Source organism: Anarhichas minor, unplaced genomic scaffold, assembly GCF_050575085.1.
Source record: "Anarhichas minor isolate MPS153535 unplaced genomic scaffold, ASM5057508v1 ptg000042l, whole genome shotgun sequence".
Taxonomy (NCBI): domain Eukaryota; kingdom Metazoa; phylum Chordata; class Actinopteri; order Perciformes; family Anarhichadidae; genus Anarhichas; species Anarhichas minor.
The window spans coordinates 8,759,249-8,784,853 of NW_027466488.1; the positions used below are offsets into that span (position 1 = coordinate 8,759,249).

At 42.5% G+C, this 25,605-nt stretch overlaps 1 protein-coding gene across 1 annotated transcript; it reads right to left on the bottom strand.

Annotated features, from left to right (window-relative positions):
• On the bottom strand, positions 1 to 25,284 carry LOC142969924 (CD81 protein-like). The gene is made up of 8 exons (XM_076110037.1): positions 24,457 to 25,284; positions 17,039 to 17,153; positions 8,298 to 8,395; positions 7,625 to 7,699; positions 6,671 to 6,793; positions 5,060 to 5,158; positions 3,073 to 3,156; positions 1 to 2,527 (listed from the first exon to the last, which is right to left on the bottom strand). The coding sequence occupies exons 1-8, from the start codon at positions 24,520 to 24,522 to the stop codon at positions 2,465 to 2,467; spliced, it is 723 nt and encodes a 240-aa protein (XP_075966152.1). The 5' UTR covers positions 24,523 to 25,284; the 3' UTR covers positions 1 to 2,464.
• Positions 25,285 to 25,605: the final 321 nt, after the last annotated feature.

Consider the following 25,605-nt stretch of genomic DNA (forward strand, 5'->3'; position numbering starts at 1 on the left):
TTTTATTTGTAAAATACATTTAATCCCTTTATATTTGGGCAAACCGAAGTCTACAAGAGTAGAAAGGGGCTGAGATCCAAGTGGCAGTGGGTCCCGAGTGTCAGTTCCCAAAATTCTAAAAAAAAGGGCGGCAACACGGACAGCAGTCGGAGAAACACAGCTAGCGCCCTCGTTATTGGGGAACACCGCACTGGTGGCTGTTGTCATAATTCTTTACTTTATTTCCAATGATTCCTGGGGGAGAAGCTAGCTGATGCTTTGAAAGGTTTGACTTCTTCTCAGTCACCACTGCCACAAAATATCTCCCTTTCTTTCTCGACTCCTTTGACGACGTACCAAACACTGATATCACAATACAAGAAGAAGAAAAAAAGGCATACATTGTCTTTCTACAGCCTTCATGATTTTTGTTAGTACGTCAGAACTGTAAATATTACAAGACACTATTTATTTTACTGTTTCTCGGTTTAAGTATGAAATGTTAACGAGACATGTTTTTTTTAAATTTAGTCGACCGACAAAAAGCTGCGATGATACGTGAGGTTACACGAGACGATCTGACTTAATGTGCGGTGTGGCAGACCTCAGGACAACAATATTTTGCGGTGGAGTAAAAAAAAAAAAAAAATTAAAAAAAAGAAGCACTACTGGACTAGATAAACGGCACGTTCGGTTGACCGGGTGGGAGCGATCCGATTGGCTGAACTTCAGCAGGCAGGTGAGACCGACCTGTGGTCGGTGGTCAGTATCATCAATGCAATCAGCCTGCGACAGTCACAGAAACAGAATCAAGTGACCACTTGTGAAATTAAATGCAATCCAATACGAGATAATTAATCACGAGATACCACGGATAGGTTTTGCATTTTAAGGGGAGCTACACGCTGGAACTACTTCTTCTCCGAATGTTGTGACTTCCAGGAGTCTCCGTTCTTCGCCTTGCAACAGTTACCACCACGAGCGGGGACGAGGAGGGATAGTACAACGACACAAGCAGGTCAGATGAGACGGGACTAGTCAGGACTAGACTTAACCAGATCGAGGCAAACCCAGATTTTCAGAGCGCCAAACCAAGGCTCTTTCTGCGGTAGCGCTGGCTACGAGCTGGAGTCTCACCGTGCGCTTCCTCTACGAGCATGTAGTCAATTAAGTTCCTACAGAGCTGAGCAACCTGGGACAGGTGGCTGATGTGTCGACGGTCAACAAGATTGTTGGGAAAAAAAACACGCGGCCAATACATGGATGCATCAGGAGCACCGCTAGATGTGAGGCAACCTGCTTCAAGTGAAGATGTTACAGGTCATATTTCAATCCGAGTCCTCTGATTTAAGAGATTATAGTGTTAAGCAAATTGCCTCCACAAAGAAGTGCAGAGTTGTATAAAACTTATAAGGTTTTTTTTCCTCTTTTTGATTAATCATAGTTATTTAATGAAGATTGCACCAAAGGGGCGGGTTTCCAGAAATATTTCTACTCCTGTTGTCGGGAGAAAATCGTACAAAAAGATAACACTCAGAAGGAATGGCCTTTTGTTTACCACACAGTTGAAACTTTTTGACTAAATTTGTGATGCAGGTGGTGATTCCTAAGTCTGGGACCAGGCTAGGTCAAACTTTCCTTCAAGGTTTTCATACAACTGAGCACTTGAGACAATTTTGGACACAATGAACAACAAACGGCCGAAGACAAATGGTCAACAAAAACCTCCACGGGGCCAAAACGACAGACATCGGGTCACTTTGACTTTGGTTCCAGCTTCCAAGAAATAACTGAGACTCCTTCTTTAGTCAGTTCCTGCAGACATCACACAGCGGCGTGGGTGTGAAGCAGGACAACGGTCTTGTAGGACAGGGGCTGCGTGTGTGTTCGCCTCTCGTGTGGCGCGGCGAGGCCGACACTAGCGCTTCACTGGTGCCGGTCACGCGCGCCATCATCTGATTTAGTCTAGAGCAAGACGGACAAGCAGAGAGAGCAGGAAGGATACAGGAGAAGGATCTACTGCAATGCAATTTGCATGCTTCGGCAGTCATAAAGCACTGTTAATATATATATTTATATACAGTTTATACATAAAACAGTGAAAAAACATCCATTAAATCCAAGAATATAAGACCATGTTCATAGGCGGAGGAAGCAGTAAAACCACTAATGCGTCACTAAAGGATTAGAGCACCAGCGGACGTCATTCATGTGCGACAGTGTGATATAATATCTACATATCGGGGTTAGGATAGCACTGGTCAAATATGCATAACAGCATCTGTCACTAACAAAAAAAAAAAAAAAAAAAAAAAAGACAGTGTAATTAAAATGCTCAATGGAGGATGGTCTACGTTGTCTTCTCAAAGAGCCGACTAAATCCAGCAAGCAATATATGTAACGTTTCCTGCTTTTATAAAAGAAAATGAAAAAGAGCGAGACGGGAGACGCTGCGTGCTCGTCCGTCCTTCGGCGGCCCGTTGCTTTAGTACACCGGGCTGTTGCGGATCCCGCAGCACAACACCATGCTGAAGATCATCTCGAAGATCTAGGACGACGAAACACGGGACAGAAGTGCCGATTAGAAACCACCGTCCTCAATTAAAACAATGTCACAGTGTTTTAAAGACTACAGTGCCCAGCTGTTTAAGAGCCTTTTTAAAAAACATGGAACACTATATGTTTTACCCTTTTAGTAGGAACCAATTAGCACGAGTCCCTTTAGCAGCGTAGCGCAGTCAGAGTATGAAAGGATGGACTAACACATTGTTGGGTTTGATCTTGTGCGATTTGTTGACAGCAGTATAGATTTCAAAGAAGTCGCATCCTTTAATCCAGACCAAGTAGTTTAAAATGTCCAATAGACAGACAAAGAGAAACAGAGAAACTTACCTTACATTCAGGAATATGAACATGCTCAAAGTCTAAACACTAGCAGTCATACAAATAAAACATGGTCTGATCAATAAATGTGTCTTGGCCACAGCTGTCAGCCTCGACGTAGCTGCAGCTACTGAACTTGTGTTATGGTGGTTACGTTATGGCTCCTTCTGTATGCTTTTGGATTCATGGAATAAGTACACCGTGTCTTACCATAATAATTGCGACCACCAGGGCGGCGATACCAATCAGGTAGATCTTATCTGTGAACAACTCATTGATCCTCTTGTGGCAATCCTGCAAAGGAGAACCGAGAAAACACGACATTTATAAACGCTTCAAAGCAGCAATCATTTATTGATTGCCTCCTGTACTGATTTTGAGGTCAAGATGACATTTTACTTTAGCCTATTAGTATTTAAGTACTATTTCATAGTTGTACCAGTGACCAGTTAGCCCTCGAATTTGTTCGTCATTCCAGCCATTCCACTTTAAACTAATGCTGCAAAGTGTGTGAAATCAATGGTTGCAGCCTTCTATAAACCTATCCCTTGTATTTAGTCACACAGTCAAAAAATAAACGTTTTTCAGTCCATGTTTTCTGTCACCCGATTACTTTTGGTGTAAAGGCCAGTGCTTTTATTTTGTAAAGATATTGGCTACACGCGCTGGAAAAACACAAGTTCCAAATAACGGAACACAAGACAGCCCTGGCACACCGGGGAGTCTTGGATGGGACTCCGGTTCATTTCAGTAATGTTGATGTGCTGCCAAGAAATCAAGTTTAAGGCCCCCGTGCAGCACAAGTGGTGAATACAGATAACTTTCCCCCCGCATATCTTTCCAAGAAGACGTTGCACTGAAGCAGCCCTCGGTGATTCTCCACACCGCAGAGTTCTGTTGGAACTCTATACTCCCATTGGTTTAGCCATCAACAGACGACGACGTCATGTCAGTGTTTCTCAACCTTTTTCAGGCCCCCCCCCCCCCCCAGAGCTTCCTCACAGCAGAGTAACAGAAAACACCAAAGAAATAGTTAGATATTATGGCAAAATACGCTCATTCACCTTCTACATGACAAGATTGATACCGCTCTCATATCTGAGTATGAAGCTGGAGCCAGAAGAATATATAACACACAGTCTTTTCTTTTAAATTCTGTACGACCCTTTTCAGTTGGGAGTTCTGTATTAACAGAGTCAGTCGAGGGCTTTGCTGTCCGTGACGTAAGCTCTGTCGTGTGTGTGTGTGTGTGTGCGTGTGTGTTATTTTGTGTGATTCAACAAATGGGTTGATGGGAGAACTTCACTCTTTGTCTCCGACCCGTCAGTGGAACATTACAAATGTTCATTCAGTCACTCTCTCTGTGCCGACAATGCATTATAAACATGCTGACAATGCGATACAATCTGCTTTATAGCGCTGTATAAATATAATATATAAGTACTCATGAATATTCATGTTTCATAACAATAATCACAACACATAATAAAGCATTTTAGAATGACTTATTGTCACTCTATTATATTTTTTGCAAGAATCATAGTGTATTGTAATTCTCATAGTTGTAATACATTACAATCTTCTTCACAATGCACTTTAATCACTGCAGTGATGCATTATGATGTGATTATAAGTTACTATAAGGGTCATCGTTTGCTTTAAGTTAAACAAATATTAAATATCTATGCAACTAACAAATTGTAGTGTAATAATTTGTACTTTACTTGCAGCAAAGAATAACCACTTACAGTAACTTGTAATCACATTATAATGCATTATAACAGTGATTATAATGCATTATAATGTATTACAACTATGGGAATAATAACACACTCTGATCCTTGCTAAAAGAAAAGGTCAGTGACCAGCGATCATGAAGTCTTTTGATACGTGATATAAGTCATTATAAAATGCTTCATAATGTGTTTATGATTAAAGCATTATGAATATTTATGTGTGTTTATAACTATACAGAGCTATCAGACGATCATGGAGTATTTATAGTACCGTCTAAAATGCATTATAGACAGAGGCGTGTTACATTTCATTCTTCTCCAACGCTCCATTACATCTTGATGACATGAATAATAAATGAATAATGAATAATGATTCGTGTTAACTTTGACTATTTGATCTAACTCAGAATATCTTGTGACGGTCGGAGCGTGACAGTGTTGACGTGGACGATCACACTTACAACTGACGTCCCAGAGGTGGGGCAGATGTCAGTCAGGCCGAACTTGTCCGACAGCTGCGTCAGGATGGCGCTCGCGTAGCCTTTACCGCAGCAGCTCAGCTGAAACACACAAAGCAACACAGTGACGATCCCTGTCCTCTACACGGTGCCCTCTTACTCAGTTTAAAGCACTTCACATTGTCAGGTTTGTCTTTTAATAACTTCTATTATGATTATCAATAAGCTCCTCAGGTGGGGGAAACTGGTTTGCAGAAGTTCTCCCTATTTTCAATTCCTCTTTCAAATGTTTCTTGCGAGGATATAACTAAGTCTCCGATATAATGTAACAATAGTTTCGGTTTATGTTAGTTCAGCTGTTTTTATGAGAAGTAGGGCTGGGTGTCGGTATTCCATATATATATTTTATTTTTGGTGTCAACAGAAATAACCCAGCACCAAGTAGTATCCAGACTTCTCCATTCAAACGATACCCATATTTCAATCTTTTTGTACCCAGATCTAGAAAAAAAAAAAAAAAAAAAAAAAAGACTTATTCGTATGGTTTGGCTCACGGTCCATGCAGATTGTGGTGTGTTGAAGTGGGGCACGGCGTATTTGACGGAGCTTGGCGGTTCAACGTGCCAGGATTCCACCGGAATGTTGGAAAGCACGGCTTTACTACACGCCTGTGGCGTCTGATGGAAATAAATGCGGCGGCGGTGGCGGCGGCAATCAACGCAACTGAATGGTTCCATTCACGGGACGGGTATCGAATGAAGTAGTATGAAAATAAAGTACTCTATTGGTATCAATATCTCTTTATGGGTACAGGTATTGTCATTTTTTTAAACAACACCCAGCCCCGGTCATGTGGAACGGCAGATATCTCAAAAAACTACATTACCCATGTATTAACAAAACAAGATGGCCTAGTTTAAATGAATAAAAAGATAACCCCCGAATCTGAGAGTGAATTGATTTAAGCCGCAAACATACGATCTGGGGCTTTTTTTCTCCCGCAGTGCATTTTGGGATTCTTGCTTGACTTTTCACCTTACATTATTTTTAATGAGCTATTTTCTAACAGATCTTTTGTGCTGATAAACCTGAGTTTTTATCTCCATAACAGTGGAAGCGCTCCAACTGTGAGTCAACGAATGTCATCGGTCTCAACATCATCCGTTAAATCACGGAACACGCACCTCGTCGTGTATTCCACAACGTCACGTCAGTGGAGAGTTAGGCTGCTAACTCTCATAGATATCCTTTATCATTATTTCAGTGAGTGAATATGTGCTGAATCAACGTTTGAGTGGAACATTCCATTCAGGATGAATTAAGTTCTATCTCAACAGTAACAAGGAAGCCACTCAAAGATGATTCTTTGACCTTTAGATATTTATCATGTTAGTAACTTTCAAAAGTTGAATGCTAAACATAAATAGGTTCACAAAAAAGTTGAAAGGATTCAAATTAAATTGCCGACAAATCATTTTTCGACTCTCCGATGTCCTTTGTTAGGACAAGTTCATCTTATGTTTCTCCTAGTTAAAAATACACACAAAAAGTAACACATTTACAGTACAATTGACTTGAACACAAAATGATACATTTGAGAGTGCATGTTCGTACCGTCTCGTGGAAGACCTTGAGCACGGTGGCGGCGGCCTTTCTCTTGCTCAGTTCGGTGGTCAGGCTCTCTGAGACGGCCTTTTCGTACACGGAGTCATAGTAGCTGATCATCTCCTCCGACACCTAAAACAGGAAACAGAGGTTTCTCCGGGCTCAGCCTCAAACTTAAAAAAGCGTCCCGGGACAGAGACACTAAAAACAATAAGCATCGCATGACATGAAAGGGCATTCGTACTGAGAACCACTGCGTTTTAAAACAGGCGGCAACCTCCGGGTCTGACAAGTGAAGAAGTGTCTGAAACCTGCATTCTTTATAGTAGCCCAATAGTCGACGCCTATGATTATAGTCTATGTTTAGAAGTCTATGAGAAAATGACTCTACTTCTCTCTTGATTTATTCCCTCAGTGAACATAATAATAATAATAATAATAATAATAATAATAATAGTAGTCCGTGTTTCCGTCTTCCATGTTGAACCCTTTCACGGTGCGTTTTCAGCTCATGAAGGTTCATTGTAACATTCTGGTCGTGAGCAGTGTTCGGTTGTACTTAGCTCCAACCTCTCCCGTCACTTCTGTTTGCTTTTTACATTCAAAGCTTATATTGAGGTATTAGAAATAAGCTTTCAATATCTGTTTGTCATATCTTATGACGTCGTCACCTTAAAGAAACAGGTTTAAAAAATAGATTTTGTGTTATTGTGGTTGTATAATACAGGTGCACGCCTCCCTGTGGGTGCGGCGTTTTTTTAAATTCATGTCTATTCTTCCTGTTTAAAGCCGACCTGTATTTTTGCACAGTTGCAGATAAAGATCCGGCTGCACTAATATTATTAGTATTAAACTATTTGTAGAATGAGATTCCAGTGGTGACTGCCTTTTGGATCGTTTCTGACTCATGTGAGAAATTGCAGAGTATTGTATCCTGTATCCTGTGTGTGTTTGCAGTCTTACGGTGTCTTTGTGCATGAAGCCCCAGATTCCGGCTGCCACTTCGCAGGCGAACAGGATGACCAGGCAGGCGAAGAACTGCGGGACAGAAGAGAAACGTCACATTACCGGAGGGATTTAGCAAACAACGGTTTTACTTTTGAAACAAGAGATGAAATAGGGCCCCGTGGAGTTTTCACAATCAGCGTTACTCACCAGAACACACTGTGTGAATCCCTCAGCTCTAACAATCATGTTGAGTGCATTTCCATCCTCACAGAACATTTGCACAGACGCTTTTTCTAAAGTAAAGTATTTTAAGATCCAGCATTGTTTACATTAATGTTAACTGGCTTGCAGTCTTCTTCTTCCCTGCTCTTGCTGACACACTGCAGCATATCTTGGCATGTTTGCCGCCACCTGTTGATCAGTGGAACAGCGTGAAACCATTGGTAGGGCCGAGTACGGCGTCAACCGCATGCGCACGGGTGTACATGCGTGTCAACAACAAAAACTGGGACCCACCTAAAATGTCAAGAGAATTTTTATTTCTTTACAGAGCGCCAAATCATAACAGAGGTTACCTCACGACACTTTTCAAAAAAGAGCAGGTCTAGACTCTTTAGAAAAAAAGAAACAGCTCCATGCCGCTGCTTGAGATCTAAAACTCCACAGGGAACCTTTAAATGTGACTCACAGTTCCCAAAAGACACTGGGACTCTTGGATGGCGCCGTAGCATCCGAGGAAACCGACCACCATCATCACGGCGCCGACGGCGATCAGGATGTGGACACCTGGACAGAAAGACAGACTGATTAATATCCGTCGGCATCACACACACACACACACATTAACAGGTTTGAAATAAGAGGGCTGACAGGAATGCTGCGGTGACAACCCGGCGTTCTTGACGAGCTTTCAAAGTCCCTCCTCTTCTCAGAGGCAAAGAAGTTACTGCAGACAGCAGTCACAAGAATGGAAACCACTAAAAGGCTTTCAAACCGCTGTGGAAGTATTTCTTAATACCTCTGTGCATGCAATAGCGTCTGACGGGCAGCAGACGGCACAATCTTGTTTCGGTGCCAGTAGTTTAAAGTGAGTCATGTTCCAGTTATGTTCACAGGAAGAGTATTTGTTTTTTTTGCTGGCTCCCTAATTCAACCTGTTATTTTTTATTCATCCTGGACATAAAACAGGTGCTGCACTTGTTTCTTTTTTTTTTATTACTCTCCTCACCCAGAGCGTGTTTCCTGTGTTAGGCTGTCAGATGCTTGCAGGTTAATATTGGACTTATTCATACAAATATGTATTTTTTCTGAATGTCTTCCATATCAATTGCTTTGGAAAAGCCTGTGAGGAAAAGAAAAAAATCACTTTAATCAGCAGAAAATCACTTCGGTCTTGTTTTTTCCTTTAAAGACCAACCTTTTTTTTGGGGCGGGTTTCAGTCCAATACATATAAAAGACCTTCCTGTGTTGTAGATGGTTGAATGTCTTTTTCCATACAGTCGTTTTAGTTTCCATTCACTGTGGTTTACATGAAAAAAAAAAACCCTACGTGCAGGCAGAGATTTGTTTTGGGTGAGGTCATTTATCATGGTGATTACATCTGGTTTTAACCGTGTGGTAATGCTGCTGGAAGTGCGGACGCATTTCAGAAGGAAACTGTTAATTGGTGGTGTGTTCGTGTGCAGATGAAAGGCCCGGAAAGGTCAGATATTAGTTGATTAGTTGATGCTTTCACAGACCAAAGAAAGCAAACATGAACATGGTGAAAAGGAAAATGAATTTGAGGGCTCCTTGTTTTAAAATGGTGTCACTCGTCTTCACCACATCACACGCCCCCTGCCGCTTTTAAACAAGCAGCAACTGCTTCCAAATGAATCCCGTTAACTACTAATTAACTCAAGCAGCTGCCGTCAACACAGTACACGGACACAACAGCTAGCCTAACAGCTAACTCGAGAGCCAGTGTTAAAAGCAGCAACTAGCTGGTTAACTGTGGTGTTCGCTGTCTTGATTTTCACTGTTTTGATTGTGAAGATGTTCCTCAGAGAAAGACGCACAGATCTGTGCCCCCCCCCCCCCCCCCCCCCCCCCCCCACCCACCCCAGCCAGACCTTTCAGGTCTACGTCCACGTCGTGCTCGTGTTGGGCGTATCGGGGAGTGCAGCTCTTTGTGCGCTCAGCCCCACCATCATTACTCCTGCTTGTCAGCTCTCACACATAATTTGATTCTGGACCACTAACTGCTCCCATACACCCCCCCCCCCCAATCCCCCAACTCTTTCTCTACCCACAGAGCCACTCACACACACAAAGGCTAATTTGTAAATCGATATCTTGGAGACCGACCAAGTGCTTCCCCTCCATCTCTTACATTGTGGCCGTCCAGTCTGACACGCCCCCCCCCTCCCCTCCCTGGGTGCCGCTCGGCCCTCCCGGTCGCTCCCTCTCTTCGCCACCGCCCATCTGTCCTTTCTATTTAATGCATCTGCTCGTTCGAAATGATGCTCTCAATAATTCCATTTACTTAAAATGTCTTTTCCTGTCTGCCTTGATTTAATCTTCCCGTGGATCCTCTTCCATTATGCTCTCTCTCTCTCTGCTTCCATTCACCATCCAAACTGAGTCCGCCTTGTTCGGTCCGTAGAGGAGCTGACGGGCTACGTGACTCTCAGCGTTGCAGCACGGCCATGAGATGTGGAAAGATCATCTCAAATATATCCTAGTCTTGACCATTTTCAGCGACTTCGTTTCACATGTTTTGGATCTGCCCCAGCCTTCCTGGGAGACAATGTTTGGATCTCTAATCCACACTAATTATGCGTTTTCTTTGTTTTAAAATAGGCGTGCCTCCTGCGCATTTAGGCAGTAGCAGCATTGTAAAATGCAGAATGTATTTGCCCAACAGCTGCTGGCGAAGACGACATGGTCAGCAGCGGCTGTGATTCGTTGTCGTTTGTTGAATTAGCCGCTGGTAATCATGGCTGACGTCGTTTTGTTTTCTTCTGGAAGGTGATAGGGTGTGACAAATCAGGGAAAGGCACGCTGTGACGGTAGACGTATGTATATGTATATAAGAAGTATGGGCAAGTTAACGCGTTAACGCATTCATTAATTAACACCGACAATTATTTTATCGCACGTTAACGCATTTTTTAAATTTATTATAATTTTTTTTTTTTTTATTGAAAGACAAGAGACAATACATAGACATAACAACAAGAGGATGACAAGAACAGTGGGATAAAAGCCAGCAAACATCCTATAGTCAGTTGTGTATGTATGTGTGTGTGTGTGTGTGTGTGTGTGTGTGTGAGAATGTCCTTGAGCCTTTTGAGATGGGAAAAAAATTTATAATAATAATAATAATAATAATTAAAAAAAAAAAAAAAAAAAAAAACAGGTAAGTATTTTTAATTTAATATTATTGTAACAGACTATTATTGTCTCATGTTTATCGTTTTGTATTGGAGATATGATGTCCCTTCAGGGTTGCCGTAGAGAAAAGGCGACTTCCACTTCTGGTCGAGGGGGGCAGAAATAAAGAGAGAAGCTGCACCAGCTGTTGCTCTCCCTGGAGACTACTGGACATCGCTGCGGTAAAGTCAGCAGACACTCAGATCTCCGTGGTCAACTCAGCAGACACTTACATGTTAGTGCACCTATATGCTGAAATTCCCGGTAAACGCATTTAAACGGCACAGATCGGGAGCGAGCGAAGGACTTTCAAAGTTAGTGGAAAGATTAACATGAGACAACATCCGGTTTCTTCAGACGAATAAGATGCCAACAAAGTATGAATTATATTCACATTAAGTATAAAACATGCTACCTGCATCTCGTGAACCAAATGTTATTGCCCTTTTGTTCATATAGCAGTACTTTTAAAATAAAAGTGCGCAATACACTACTTTTTAATTCATTATTGAACTTTGCCATAACAATGAGATTAATCGCAAAAAAATCTATGCGATTAATCGCGATTAAATATTTTAATCGTTGCCCAGCACTAATAAGAAGTAGACGTAGCCATCGTGGTGTCACCCATTTGTTTGTGGATTGCCGCTTTGAAGCCTCGAGTTCGGCGCTTTGGAATACAACCGTCGCCATCTTGGCTTTTTTGCATCCGATGAACATCAATTACTATATTCGGAATGCGAAAGAGTGACGTAGAGACACCGTATACGGCTCTAGTAGTGGCAGCGTCCTGTCAATCCCAATAAGCACGCCCTAAAGCATACTCCTCTTTATGGTCTATTTGACTCCAAATGGAACATAATTTACTAAATGCTGTATTCAAGAAGACCCGAAACTAGAGATTGAGACCGTAAACTCATGTTTACAATGTTTACTGAGGTAATAAATCAAGTGAGAAGTAGAGTAATTTTCTCATAGACTTCTATACAATCAGACTTATTTTTACAACTGGAGTTGCGCCCTGTTGGTCAGCAGAGATAATGCAAGTTTAAAGACACTTCTGCATCTGCTTCACTCGGTAGGACCAGAGGTTGCCGCCTGGTTGTGACTCAAAAGACCGAGTCAAGACGTTGGCGTCTCCGTCTCGGCCCCGTCCAGACTATAACGCAACACGGGATTTTAAACTAAAAACGGCAACCGCAGCATTTTTGAAACGTCTCCGTTTTCTCAACTTGTCATGACCATTGGAGTAGTGTGGACGCGTAGACATAAACATAGCAAAAGTTATGAGTTTCAGTGCAGATGTGGCCTTAGTGAGACATCTGGTATCACTATCGATGTGCAACCTATTTGCCCTGCCCTATTTGGTGTTGATGGTAATTGGTGACCTAATATTCATTATGCGATTGCGTTCACAACACATCTGGCCTCATTCTGTTAAACTGGAAGGAGTCTAGACCTCCATGTCATGCCAGATGACTTAAAGATGTACTGTTTTGCTTAAAGCTGGTTAAAATGCGGGAGAGTAAGTCGAGATTTCACCGAGGTATGGGGGCCATTTTTTAAATATTATTTGTAAGCATGATGAACAATACTAGAAAGTAGGTTACACATCTGGATTATTTGTCTTCTGTGTCCGTAAATGGATTATTACGGTAGCTGTAGCTCGATCTGAATAATGTTTACTGTATATTGTTTGTCCATTTGTTTAATTGCTTTAGAATTAATTTTTCATCACCACATGAGGATGACGGGGAGGGCTGTGTTGGGATTGTTTTTTGTGTTATCTGTTAAATACCAATAAAGAAAATGGAGAGGGAATTAACAATATATACTTGAATCTAATACTTCTATTATTATTTAATTATTTGTAGAGCTATTATTGTTATTATAGAATTCTATGGGAAAGAAACGATTAAGATTAACATTAAATAAATGCTTCCATGTACGTTCCTGAAATTCAGCCCATTGTGTTTCATCCGCTCACTGCTCCAAACAACATGTAGACCAGGTGGGGTTTCCCTTAAATGATGGAAGCTAACGGAACAACGCACCTCCAAATATTTTATCCAGATGCGTTCAGTTGCTGCGGCGGAGTCATCCGACTATTGTTTCTTATACAATGCCAGCCTTCCTTTCTGCTGTTGGTAGTTTATTATTAATACTGTAATCCAGCCATGTAAGGACACCAGAAGGTCTTGACTTCAGACTGGTGCCAACGCTGTGGAAAAGAACCTTTTTAAGATGGAACTTCACGGAGGACACCGAAAGACTCGTCAACCTGCAGACTAAACTGTAAACGCTCGCACACAGCTACTTTGTTTTATTCAGTTTTTATCTGTCTTTCAAGTTTTTATTTTTATTTTTTTACTTTACTCTCTTGTCTTCCAGAGGACCTAACAGACGTGCAGTTACACGTCCGTGATGACAGATATGGTGGTTTGTTTGTAGTATGCACCGCTCTATCTGAGATCACCATCCAGCGGCATTCCGACTTCAAATGTAACACAATAAAACACAGCGACCCTACAGCTTAAGAGACCAACAATATCATCTATACACACGATTGTATCTGTGGTTGTTTATCAAAGTTTGTAGCTTCTTGCTCGTCAATAATATGTGCGGTCAGTTGGTTTTTTGTTTCTCCTTACATTATAATAAGACCATTTGTTCTCATTTTACCCACAGATGGTGATCCTCTAGTCCTAGAAATGTGAATCTGTGGTTTAATGTTGGGAAGAACAACCTATGACAATGAACACGTGGAGCACAACTCTTGATCATGAGCGGAATATACAGTTGAATACTTTAATCTGAAGTTTCAGTACCTTCCTGTACGAGTCTATTACACCCCCCCCCCCCCCCCCAAAAGAGCCCCGCCCACATGTGAAGAGGGAAAGCTCCTCTGACTCTGGTTCTATTTTTGGTGAGGTGGTACCAAACGCTGCAGATCTGGTGCAGCTGTGGGACTTCCCAACAGTGAGTCACGCTGGTTTCATGTTCTGGGAATATCAGTTGTCCCGGCGATATTAAAAACGTGTCAGCCAGTTCAATGCGTTTGCTGCTGAATAAGAAAGTGAGAAGTGGTTGAAGTGATAACTTCCTGAAGCTCCTCCAGCCTCGGCCACTGTATGCAGTATGTGAGCCCAGAACCCAAAACCACATGTGATCATCTGTCATGAACTTAATGTACGTTTTAACGGTTATAACCACTCTGTTACTTATAAGAGTTACAAGCTCCAGTCTTGTGACTTATTTAGTTTATGAAATTAAATTGTTTTATTTGTTGAATGACTTTAAAGGGCAGCACCGTACACAACTAAGACAGGTATGGTAGGCCCAAGTTAAACCATGAAAATAGTCTTTCATCTGTAGGGCTGACACGAACACAAAATAACTAATTCAGACGAATTAATGTGAACACATCCCGCGTGGCCGACAGGGCTTGGTGTGTGTTTTTAGACGCATAACAGAGAGTCATAAGTCTGCTCTCTGATAAAAAATTCAGCTGCAGTTCAGCTCCTTTTCTGTTCAGTTGAGATAGTTTAGAGAAAAAGTGATCCGTCAAACTCACGGTGCGGTTAGTGCTGTAGAGAGGTGAGAGGCAGCCCCCGCCATCGGGCTATTGTGTCTGCGTCTGCGAGCGGGTGTGGGTGAGAGAAAGGAGAGAAGCAGATGTGGGGACTCCATATTGAAACGTTCCTGGCAGCAGGGGACGAAGAGGGGAGAGGGAGAAAAAGGGCAGACGGAGATAGACTGAGGGAGGGAGGGGAAGGACTAAAGGAAAAAATAAGGAGAAGTGAGACAGCGCGACTCGGACACTAACCACAACCAGATGGGCTTGTAAGAGGGGGGTGGGAGGGGGCGGAAAGAAACCAGGCGGAGTGAGGGAGAGGAAAACTTTCACAGAGGAGGGAGGAAGAGGGTGGGGCCGGTGAGGAGGAGGAGGAGAAGAAGAAGGGAGGGCCAGTGAGGAATTTTTTCCGAGACCGACGAGGCTTTCGCTCCCTTCCTCGGGAATGAGAGGGAGGCTTTATGTAACGGGGAGGACGCAATCATTGAGGCTGGAGAAGAGAAAGTCCCTAATGTAGTTCCTCTCTGATTTTTTTTTTGTTGCATCGAACAACCACAGCTATGCTGCCTCGGAGGACGGCGACGAAAACAATGACTCAAACACACCCTCCATTTTCTTCTGCTTCTGGTAGCTGTGTTTCAGAAGGAGACGGGCGAGCGCACACTTGTATTTAGTAATAACCCCGTCATCCTATCATCCTCCCTTTTAATCTCTCCTCTTCCTCGCGAGGCAGATGACTAATGCTGGTTCAAGCTGGTTCAACTTTTAACAGAGTCAGATGACGAGCCGCGTGTCCTCAGTTAGTAATGGTCACAAGTCGCTGGTGAAACTGGGCGAGGCGGGGTGGCGGCGACTCATCGTCCTGACGCATTTTAACACTAGTTTAATAATGTAGGTCCACTTTGTACGTCCCAAGCTGCACGTTATGTGCGAAGCTGTGATTGACGGGACTCTGCTCAGCTGAAACAATCGATCAATCAACACAAAATATGTCTGATGTGAGAATTTTACGCATTTCTTTATTTTATATCGCGGGATACTTGTAGGCAAAGCAGGTAAATAATGAATAAAAAAAATATTTGATAAATAATTTTAATAATTTGTTAGAACTGTTCAGTTCAGACGGAACAATATCTATTAGAAATTATTTGATTTTGTGATCCTAAAATGTTGTGGATCAGAACAACCGATAGTAACATAGATGGCAAACAAACCTTACTAGAAAACTAAAACTTTTTTCCATCATGGCCGCCCGACTTTTCACCACACAGAAAGAAAAACATTGTAAAAAGGTACAGGAAAAAAAACAACACGCAAATCTGAGCGAGATGTAAGTTGTTTCTTATTTTGCCTAAATTTCCTTCTCTGCATTTTCTGGTTCAGACGCGGAGTTTTAAACCCGTTTGGCTCCATTTTGTCAAAGAACACGAGCGATTTAGATTACAACCAATGGGGAGCATATTTCTACTCTATTTAACATTTCAGGGTAGCCTATTTCGTTTTGTTTTGTGCTGCAATAAACCATGACAGCCTACAGTTTGTCAACTTAAATTAAATGGTGATTTTTTTTTTTCCATTGCTCAGATTAATCGACTAATCCCTAAAATAGTTGATAGATTAATCGATAGAAAGTTAGGCGGTAGCGGCAGCCCTATTCATTTATGTGTTAAAGTCCTACACTCCATCTCTAACCTTTTAATAATTAATATCATATTCATCTTAATCATGGCGCTCTAAAGGAGATCCACCTATTGTGGCCATTAATAGTCAGATACATTATCACATGCTTTTCTTCTAATGACATTCTTTTTCTTTAAGCAGCATAGTGAAAGGGAAACCTGCTGAAACTCTTTTTATTTGACTTTGACAGAAATCGACGATCAAATCACGCTACAATAAATATTAAATGTAAACTTATATTTTGAAAATTCAGGCCAATGTCACATCCTGTGGTCTGAACTACCTAATATGGGCGTGTAGTGTATTTTGTGCTATATTGAGCATAGCTCCAATTGTTTTACCTTTTCAGTAAAGTAGACAGACATAAACATAGAATGGGTTGTTCGTGCAATACGAGTTTTTGTTTTCAGACGGCTTCCTGTCTCCATGCTGTTGTTTTTTTTAACAGATTGGATAATTCAGACTTTATGGCTTTTTCTTTGAGCTCGTAAAGCGGTCTTTCCACAACCAGAGCAGAATGAGTCTAATGAGAATAAATAAAAGACTAAAAAGCATAGGGGAGCATTTCCATTTGAATGAGTGACATGTAACATGGGTCTTGTTGGCAGACAAAGGACAGTGTCATTGTGTGGAAATAACAGAAATGAGCAGAATCACAGACACATTCTGCATGTGGCAACAGATGTTTTTTTTTACTGAGGCGTGTCCAAAGGTTTGAGCAAGAGGTTTCCCACCAGACAGAGACAGATGAGGTACGTACTGATGTAGAAGGTGCTGGGGGCGGGGTCTCCATCAAGCTCCAGCTCCAGCAGGTTGCTGGTCTGGGGGTCGTGTCTCAACCACAGGGCCACGCCCAGGATGACACCTCCCGCGAGCTGCAACACAACACAGACACATCCTGGCTTCAGTTCACTACATTGTGCTGCTTACATTGTTAGAATCAGCTTTTTCTCATTTTCACACTTGAGTTCTTGCAAAAGCAGTCATGATCGACTGGGGCTCCAGTCGAACTATTCCACTGGTAGCATTCCCAGTTTCTCTCTTCTTGACTGGCTCAGTCGGTCTCTCTCTCCCTCAGTGTCTGAGGTGGACCCTCTCGTTGTCTCTCTCCCTCTCTCTCTCCTTATTCTGTCCCTATTAACATTTGTGGGGGGGGGGGGGGGGGGGGCTTCTTGGCTTTGGTAGTAATCAACGTCAAAATATTCAAACCTTCGGCAGGAGATGGGTGCGATCCCCCGGTCACTGGCGGGGAGTCGCCATGACCAGAAAGATCACCACCGACCCTTTTTTTCTAAAATGTGTTTTTGTACTTCCTCTTCTAACCGACTTCCCGGGGGAAAGTCCTGCACATACTGAAATGTGTCCCCGAGTAGCTGCAATGTATTGTTCTTCAGGGGCGGTTTACATTGACAGACGTCTGCCGGAGCCCTCTTGTTTGGCCCGGGACAAAGACGTCCTAAATATAACTATATATAACATACACCTCAGCAGGCACACAGGAACAACCAGTAAAATAAACCACAGACGGACGTGATAGAACCCCCCCCCCCCTCTGGTCCACATGGGTTTTTATAAATACTTCGATACGTTCAAAATAGAGAATGTGGCCAAAGAGAATATCTAAATAAAACTAGTTTCTGTGAATAGATTTGAACCAAAACAACCTCAGCCCCCCTCCTCCTCCTCTCTTAGTGAGGTCCATTCCTGAGCGAAGGCCAGCTGCTGCCAAGCAACCAGATCAACACCATAACTGGCAGGAGTGCAGCAATTCCACACCCACACACCCCCACACACACCCACACACACACACACACACACACACTAACTTCAAGAGAATCCCGCCCCCCCAGCAAATTACTCGTTACTGAAATGTCTGACGGTTTCAACAGATTTCTGAGAGGCTTTCATTTACAGCGTTTCTATGAAGTGATGAGTAGAGGGGGGGCCCGACAGAACATGTTTAGTACCAGGATGTTTATGCTTTGCCTGAGACACGACCGAGGCTGGAGCAGCTCCAACTACCGCTAACTGAGGTCAGGAACAGTGCTGGTCCCAGGTCAGCCACGACCTTGAGGACACGCTAAGGGGTGTGACTCGGTAACTCATCTACTAGCTGGTGGTTTAGGAGGAAGTAATAAACGAGGCATTTGGGCAAAAAAAAAAAATACGGTATCTGGGATGTTTGAGTCAGAGGAACTGGCGGCTTTTTGAGAAGATCAACCACAGATCTCAAACTGTTTCAGACCAAATGTAGAGAATCGCTGAAACTTGAGGGATGTTCTGCTGGAGTAGTTAGAAGACTCAAGATTTTAAAAGAGGAGCCAAAGAGGTCCTCTACCGGCCACTTATGACTGAGTGGTTAAGTACAGCTGAAACGTAGCCTCGCAGCTAACTGTGCTAACAGTGTCAACGACGGCAACGGCGCTGAAAGAGCCAACGGTGTTAACCTGGGAAGGTGAACCTGAGGGGGGGGGGGGGGGGGACGACTGTGCTTCCGCAACATGGCGGTGATTAGCTAACCAGTGGGCCACGCTAACATGTGCTAACATGCAGCAAAAAAAAGGCGTGCACGGCCGACCCGGCTACGTAAACAAGGCACAGAGAAGCTCGGATTACAACGCACTCAAGAAACAGATGCCCCTCCATTATATTTTTACAGAGACAATAGTTGTTTGATGCTATATTCATGCTCTGAATATCAAACCTAGCATGTTTAACGTCATTTTTGAAGCAGGGACATCGTGGCTACGGCTTCTCAAATGTGAATATTTGGTGGGTTTTCTCAGACTATGATAGCAGTCTGAACACCACAAGGTTTTCCGTTTGGTTTAGTGTTGGCCAGACAAAACCAGTCAAATGAATCTTTAACTTAGTGTGTGTTTGGGCTCTTTTCTTTTTTTGGGCAAATGAATTACACTCAAAATACGAGTGTAGGGATTTCAGATTCCTAAAAGGTCCTAACAGCTGTGACTGTATCCTCACACTTAAAGAGAAACTCTGAAGGTGCTTCAGGTATCATCCAGTGTGAGATCAGCACAGATCAGCCCCCCCCCCCCCCCCCCCCGGTGTCAATTTCTGCCTGATGCCCCCACGAGTACAGGGGGGTTGTAGAATGCTGGGCATGCTGGAGGTCTGCTGTTCCCATAAGTCTGCTATATCACCACACTGATGCTCTCCCCCATTCCTCCCCCCTGTAGCCTCTTAACCCTCTCAGTGTCTTGTGTGATTTATGGAAACAGGAGGTCCACCCCCCCCCTTTTTTTTATTTTTTTAAAGAGACAGACTCCGTGGGACCGCACACCGCAGTTGAAAGTGTTTCTTCACATCCACCGGACTCGTCCACTCTGACGGAACCCTCTCTCTCAAGAGCTCTTTAGAAGCAGTCAATAAAAAACTAAAAGGGTTAAAGTGGAGTACGTGTTGAAAAGAAAGGAGGAGACACCGTGATGCATTAACGGTCACGTTAAAAGTCACTTCTCAGGAGTGTTGCCAACACTTCTTTATCGGTGGCTAGTTCGAGTCAGGAGGACTCGGACCCGTGTCGCAAATTGCAAGCTTCTCAACTCCCGCTGAAGACCTTCAACACTGACGACTAAAAGTGTGTGTGAGTGTGTGTGTGGCTGCGACATTACCATATGTACGACGTAAAAACCATCACGCTGCCCACGCATGTGTGCATTTGACTGATCGGTGCAGCTAGACTGGAGTCGTGTGCCGGACTGAGTCTTTGTGGAACAAGAACCTCTTTTAACATTAACACCACTAGAAGGTCGGGTCCACTTTCTCATCAGAAGTCGTCGATGACCAACACGAAAGGCTGGTTCTTTGTTTCTTTGGCCTTCTTAAGCAGAAAACAAACCCAGAGTAAGGGTGCTTCCATTAAAGAAAGCCTTTTAAATGTTACATTGCTTGTCATATTGTGACTTGGCAATTCATGAAAAGTAACAGAAATCCTTTTAAAGACAACTTTAAGGTGTTCAATTTGGGAACACAATTTGGTGAGGTGTTTTTTTTTTTTTTTTTGGTCAGTAACTTCCAAAATAGTCTTTAAAACCCAACAAGAAAAATAATTGTAATAAGATTGTGGATTGTGATCCTGCCTGAAAAATAAATAAATCATGATTTGATATTTTTGCCATATCGCCCACCCCTAGCCTCTAAGGACCCTCGTTTTAATAACCGATACTAGCGTATTAAATTTACGAAAGGTCTCAATAGCAAAGGTAACAGAAGCTAGAGGTCAATCTACTGACACTTTACACACAGGCCTTTAAGATGCAAATTAAGGAAATGAGTCCAAAAAAATACATCTTTGAAGGGGACATTTGTTGTTCTAACATGGACATGGTACCTGAACGCATCGTGTGTTGACGCAGACAGCTGGAGCTGCTGACTGAAGGCCTGTTATCTGTGTGAGATAGTGGTAGAACTGTGGCTTAATCATTAGCTCTCTGGTCCCTGAACAGTTAGACTGAGGGAAAGTGCAGCCCACTGCTTCCTTCTTCAACACCAGCACTTTAGTTGTCATTCATAATGGATGACGGCAATCAGCTGTGGACGATAGTCGCAGGTAACAGCATTTCCTATTGGGGTTTCCTGGGCCTTAAAGAGTTGGCGTGTGAAAAAACCACCAACATGAAAAAAACAAGTGTTGTTCAAGCTAAACGTATCACATCTCTATTCAGATTTCGCCATACTGACCTGACCATGACAGTTCATTGTAACATGGTAGAGCTATGTTGCCTTCAGGTGCCCGCTGGAAATATCAGAATTACAAGGTTTAATGTATTTAAACATTATAAACATTGCAAATAATACATGTATAATACATGTTATAGAAATGTATTTATTTTTGATCTGGAAAGGCCATATAAATGTGGAGACATTTCGAAAAAAAAGTAAAGCACAAGACAAATAAATGTGACATTTAACAAAAGCAAACAAGGATAAATCAACAATAAAAAATGTGATGAAACATGACAAAACTCTGCCTTTCAATTTGATAAAATCCTAAATCCGACACCGAGTCGAATAATTTATTATTCAATTGACAGAATATTAATCTGCAACATTTTCTCTAAAGGAGAGCTCTGTAGAAGTGACCCGGTGGCTCTCCAAACCTGTGACTCATCACTACTTTCCATAGAAAATGAATGCTGTATTTGACAGAGTCTACTGCTGCGTGAAACAATGACACAGCAAAGGTTATGCACGTCTAACTGGACAAAGAAACGCAAATATCTCAAGAAGCATTACAGGGGGGGGGGGGGGGGGGGGTACAATTGCACTTCTTTTTTTTTACGTGGAACCAATGTTGACTGCAACACTTTAAAACTTTCACCACTAGCTTGCTTACGGTCTGCAACATGTCGGCCTGTACTGCACCTACTTAACATCCTCTGTTGTGTCTCCATTTCTCTCTGCAAAGAGGCTGGAAGTGTGACCTTTATCAGAGTGATTGATGAGTGGGCGACACCCCCCGCTTTAATCTGAAAGTTGCTATGGAAGAGTGTATATTTAAAACGAATAGAAACGACCAACAAAGACATCGTCTGCTCTTATAATCACCTTCTGTTCACCCTCCTCATTTCTGCTCGTCCTACAGATTACTTTATCTTTTCCTCCCCTGAAATTCTTTGTCTTGTCATACTATTGTCACGTTGTGTGTAAAAGGGTTTGTTGACTGCCATGAAATTTCGTTCAGATATCATGGTCCCCAGAAGATGAACCCGACTGATTTTGGTGGCATTTTTGGCTTGACAACTATCAGATATTTCCATGAAATATGGTAAACACATTCTGGTGCCCTTGATGAACATCTTCATATTGTCTTTGATTCTTTAACTTATCTAGAGCCACGCACGAGGTCAATGGACTCTAAGGCCTTGTTTAAAGCGGCAGTAGTCCCTCTCATTTATTTTAATGTAGCCAGTCAGTCTGGGTGCCAACACAGGCTGGCAAAAAAAAGTAGAAACTACTGGTTAAACCTTTGCTGCAATGCAATGTGACGCCATCCAGCAAGCCGCTGCGTTAGCCAATGACATTTTTGGATGGGCCTTCTAATTACAGAAGTAAATACTGTTCCTTTAACGGTTTCCGACTGGTAGAGTATCATACCCTGGCAACTAGTGCGTCTGGTTGATTGTGACACTTTTTAAAGATTTTTTCTTTCTTCAAATGGCACACATATTGCGAAAATGAAACATGGTATCTGTGATGTTTGGTCCTTGCTGTGGGTTTAGTAGAACAAAACGTCCATTCACTGACAGTTTAGTTCTATTTGAGGCGATGCCATCTTGTTTGGATGATCTAGCTCGATGAATATTCATTCAACGTGAGTCGATTGGAGGGAGAGAGAGGAAGACATTGACTGCTGGTCAGATTGACTTTAAATGAGAGAGAGCGGCGCACTGCGCTGTCAATTCTTTCTAGGGAACATAGAAACGGTGATCTCAGGCTTCTTGGATTTTTTCCCCAGCTCCCATCTTGCCTACAATGTTTACAGCTTCTTGCTATAACATTAGACAGTGACTGCATGTGTGACTGCATGTGCACTGTAAACACATTCTACACAGCTGGAAAATGTAACCAACACAGAACGCTTTCTGAAAGCCTAAATAAAAACCCACAAAAAACAAATATTTTATTCGCAGGAGACGCATTTATTTACAATTTTTTTTAAATTCTGAACACGACTGATTTTTTTCTTTGACTTTTTGTATTCTATACTAAAATATCTAAACTACCGTAGACGCCACGTCGACGGCCTGTTGCGATTGGTCCAGACTCCACACGTGTCTTTTACTTTGTCTGAGTGGGGAAACAGCGTTTTAGTCTTTATTGTGCATCGTAAATATGAATTCTAATTATTAAAATGTAAAAATGTAAAAATTTGTTCTCCCAGTCATTTAGGATGGGCCGGCTGTACAAGTGGGCGGGCCTAGACCCGTAAGGCCCGCCCACATTCTTGGTCGATCGTGAAAGTGAACCACGTATTTCTACCGTTTACCGTCTGACAAAAAATATGGTTACCGTAAAATTCAGTGTCAGGGTATTATAAACTGTTAAAGGCATTCATTTGCTACTTCGCCTCGAGATCATGTTTTACTGTCTCAACAACAACACGCCCCCACCCATGCACCACCCTTGTCTTCCGTCCGACACCCTGCTTAAGATCGTTTACTTCGGCTTCGTCCCGATTGACACGAGTTGGATCAACCAATCAGGTTGCTTGACACTCGGCTCCACGCAGATTTACAAAATAAAATAAAAAAAATTAATATATATATATTCGTTTATATTTATATAGTGGCACTCTTTGATTTGTAAGGACAAAAAGAAAAGAAAAAGTAGAGCGGATGAAGGGAAGGAGCCTACAGCAGCTCTCACACGGGAAGAGCGAAAGCTAAACACACGCACATTTTTTCCACGAGCCATCACCCAAACACGGGGCCTGGACTCAGGAAATGGAAACCACCACGAGAGACACCCCCCCCCCCCCCCCCCAACCCTACAGAAATTGGGTGGAGGATGTAATCCAAACAAAGCCATTCTCCAAACCCGAGCGAGGCAGTCTTCACCGCAGACCCACTAACTAAAAGACGTTTCTACCGTCTTATTATCGGCCCATATTGTTATTAGAGCCTCCGTCAGGGATTCTAAAAGGTTCAACCGTGAGTTTGATTTCACAACAAACAAACTATCGCGTGAACTTATCCTTTTTGGGGCTAAACGCACTATTTTTCTCCCGTTTGCTTTTTTTTCTTAATGCTGATTTAACACGTGAGGCGGCTCTACCTCGGCACGTTAGGGTTTTGCTGTATAAACTATGATATTCACCAGCTCGTGGATGTTTATTATAGTTATGTAAATTAACCACACACACGCCTTTTCTACCTATTTATTTTGGCCAACCATCATTTCGCCATAGTTTCCCCTAGTGGCGAAGGAAAAAAGAAGCCCTCACGCGGTTATTCATGCGGTAGAACGGTTGAACGTACTAAATCCACGAGATGGAACGTTAACGTGGATGTTATCCCGGTGTCGTTCATTCATACAACGGGCCGGCAGCCTAAACAAACCAATACAGACCGCTGAGCGCAGAGAGAAGGAGGCGGAGGCACCGAAATGAACGCCTAATGTGTTAAAATAAAAATGAAACCAAGGCTTGCTGCTCACCCAGAAGATGAAGTTGAAGAAGAAAAGCAGGTACTTGATACATTTGGTGCAGCCTTCGACTCCCATGTTGGTCCGTTTAGTCAAATGTATTCGGAGAACGAGTTTATACGGGACGGTGGCAGTGTAGTGGGCGGAGTGTCTCACGACGTGTGTAACAGGGACTGAGTCTCGACTGGGAATCCTGACTTCAGCTCGAAGACCGAGGCAACACCCAACTCCTCCTCCCTCCCTCACTCACACACAATCAGTCCAGTCCATAACGCAGTGGACTTCCGGTAAACGCCTTCAAAATAACACATCGATTTGCTAACACGCTTCGACACTTTTGCAGGGAGAGGTCTGCTTTGCTTCTGTAAATGAATGGTTTCTAATCAGGACATTTAGAAACCGTTAAAAAAAAAAAATAAAAAAAAAACTTCTGTCAGGTTGGTAAGGAAGACTATTCACACCAAAAGATGTGGAGAAAAAAAAATTAACTGAGTTTACACACGCTGTAAACTCATTGCTATATTACTTATAACGGCGCCCTCAGCAGCATTATGGAGGTAGGTGGTAAATGTTGGTTCCCATGCAAACAAGACAAAGAAGAACTGAGTATCGGGCATCAATAATACCTCATACATGGACCCGATCGTACATGGCTTTGTGAGCTGTAAATGTATTTGATAAAACATCGATGAAATGCCCTCCCCTCACACTCCTGACCCTACTCACCACGTTTATGATTTAATATTTGATAATGTATACTTTGTCTTATTATTGAACAACTTGCCAACTCTATAATTTCAAAATCACAAATGTGCACCAATTACACAGAGTGTCTCATCATTTCAAGTATTGATTGTAAAAAGAAATGTTATTATGAGACATCAGCAGAATATTTAATTGGCTTATAAACCTCAGGGATCACTATACGTGTAGTCTGATGTGTACTTTCAGCAAACTCTGGCTTCTCAGTCAACTGGTACAAATCCTAAATCTTAAGTTTTTGTCTCAATATTGCTGTTTGAAATGCTGAGATCAGAAAACTTCCAGCATCCAATATTAAGAGATTTCAAAAGTAAAGACTTTTGAACTTTACACCATTATGGCAGCCTTTCAAGAGGACCCAGAGAAAAGGAGCAAATTACCACTTTTGTTCCATCTTGG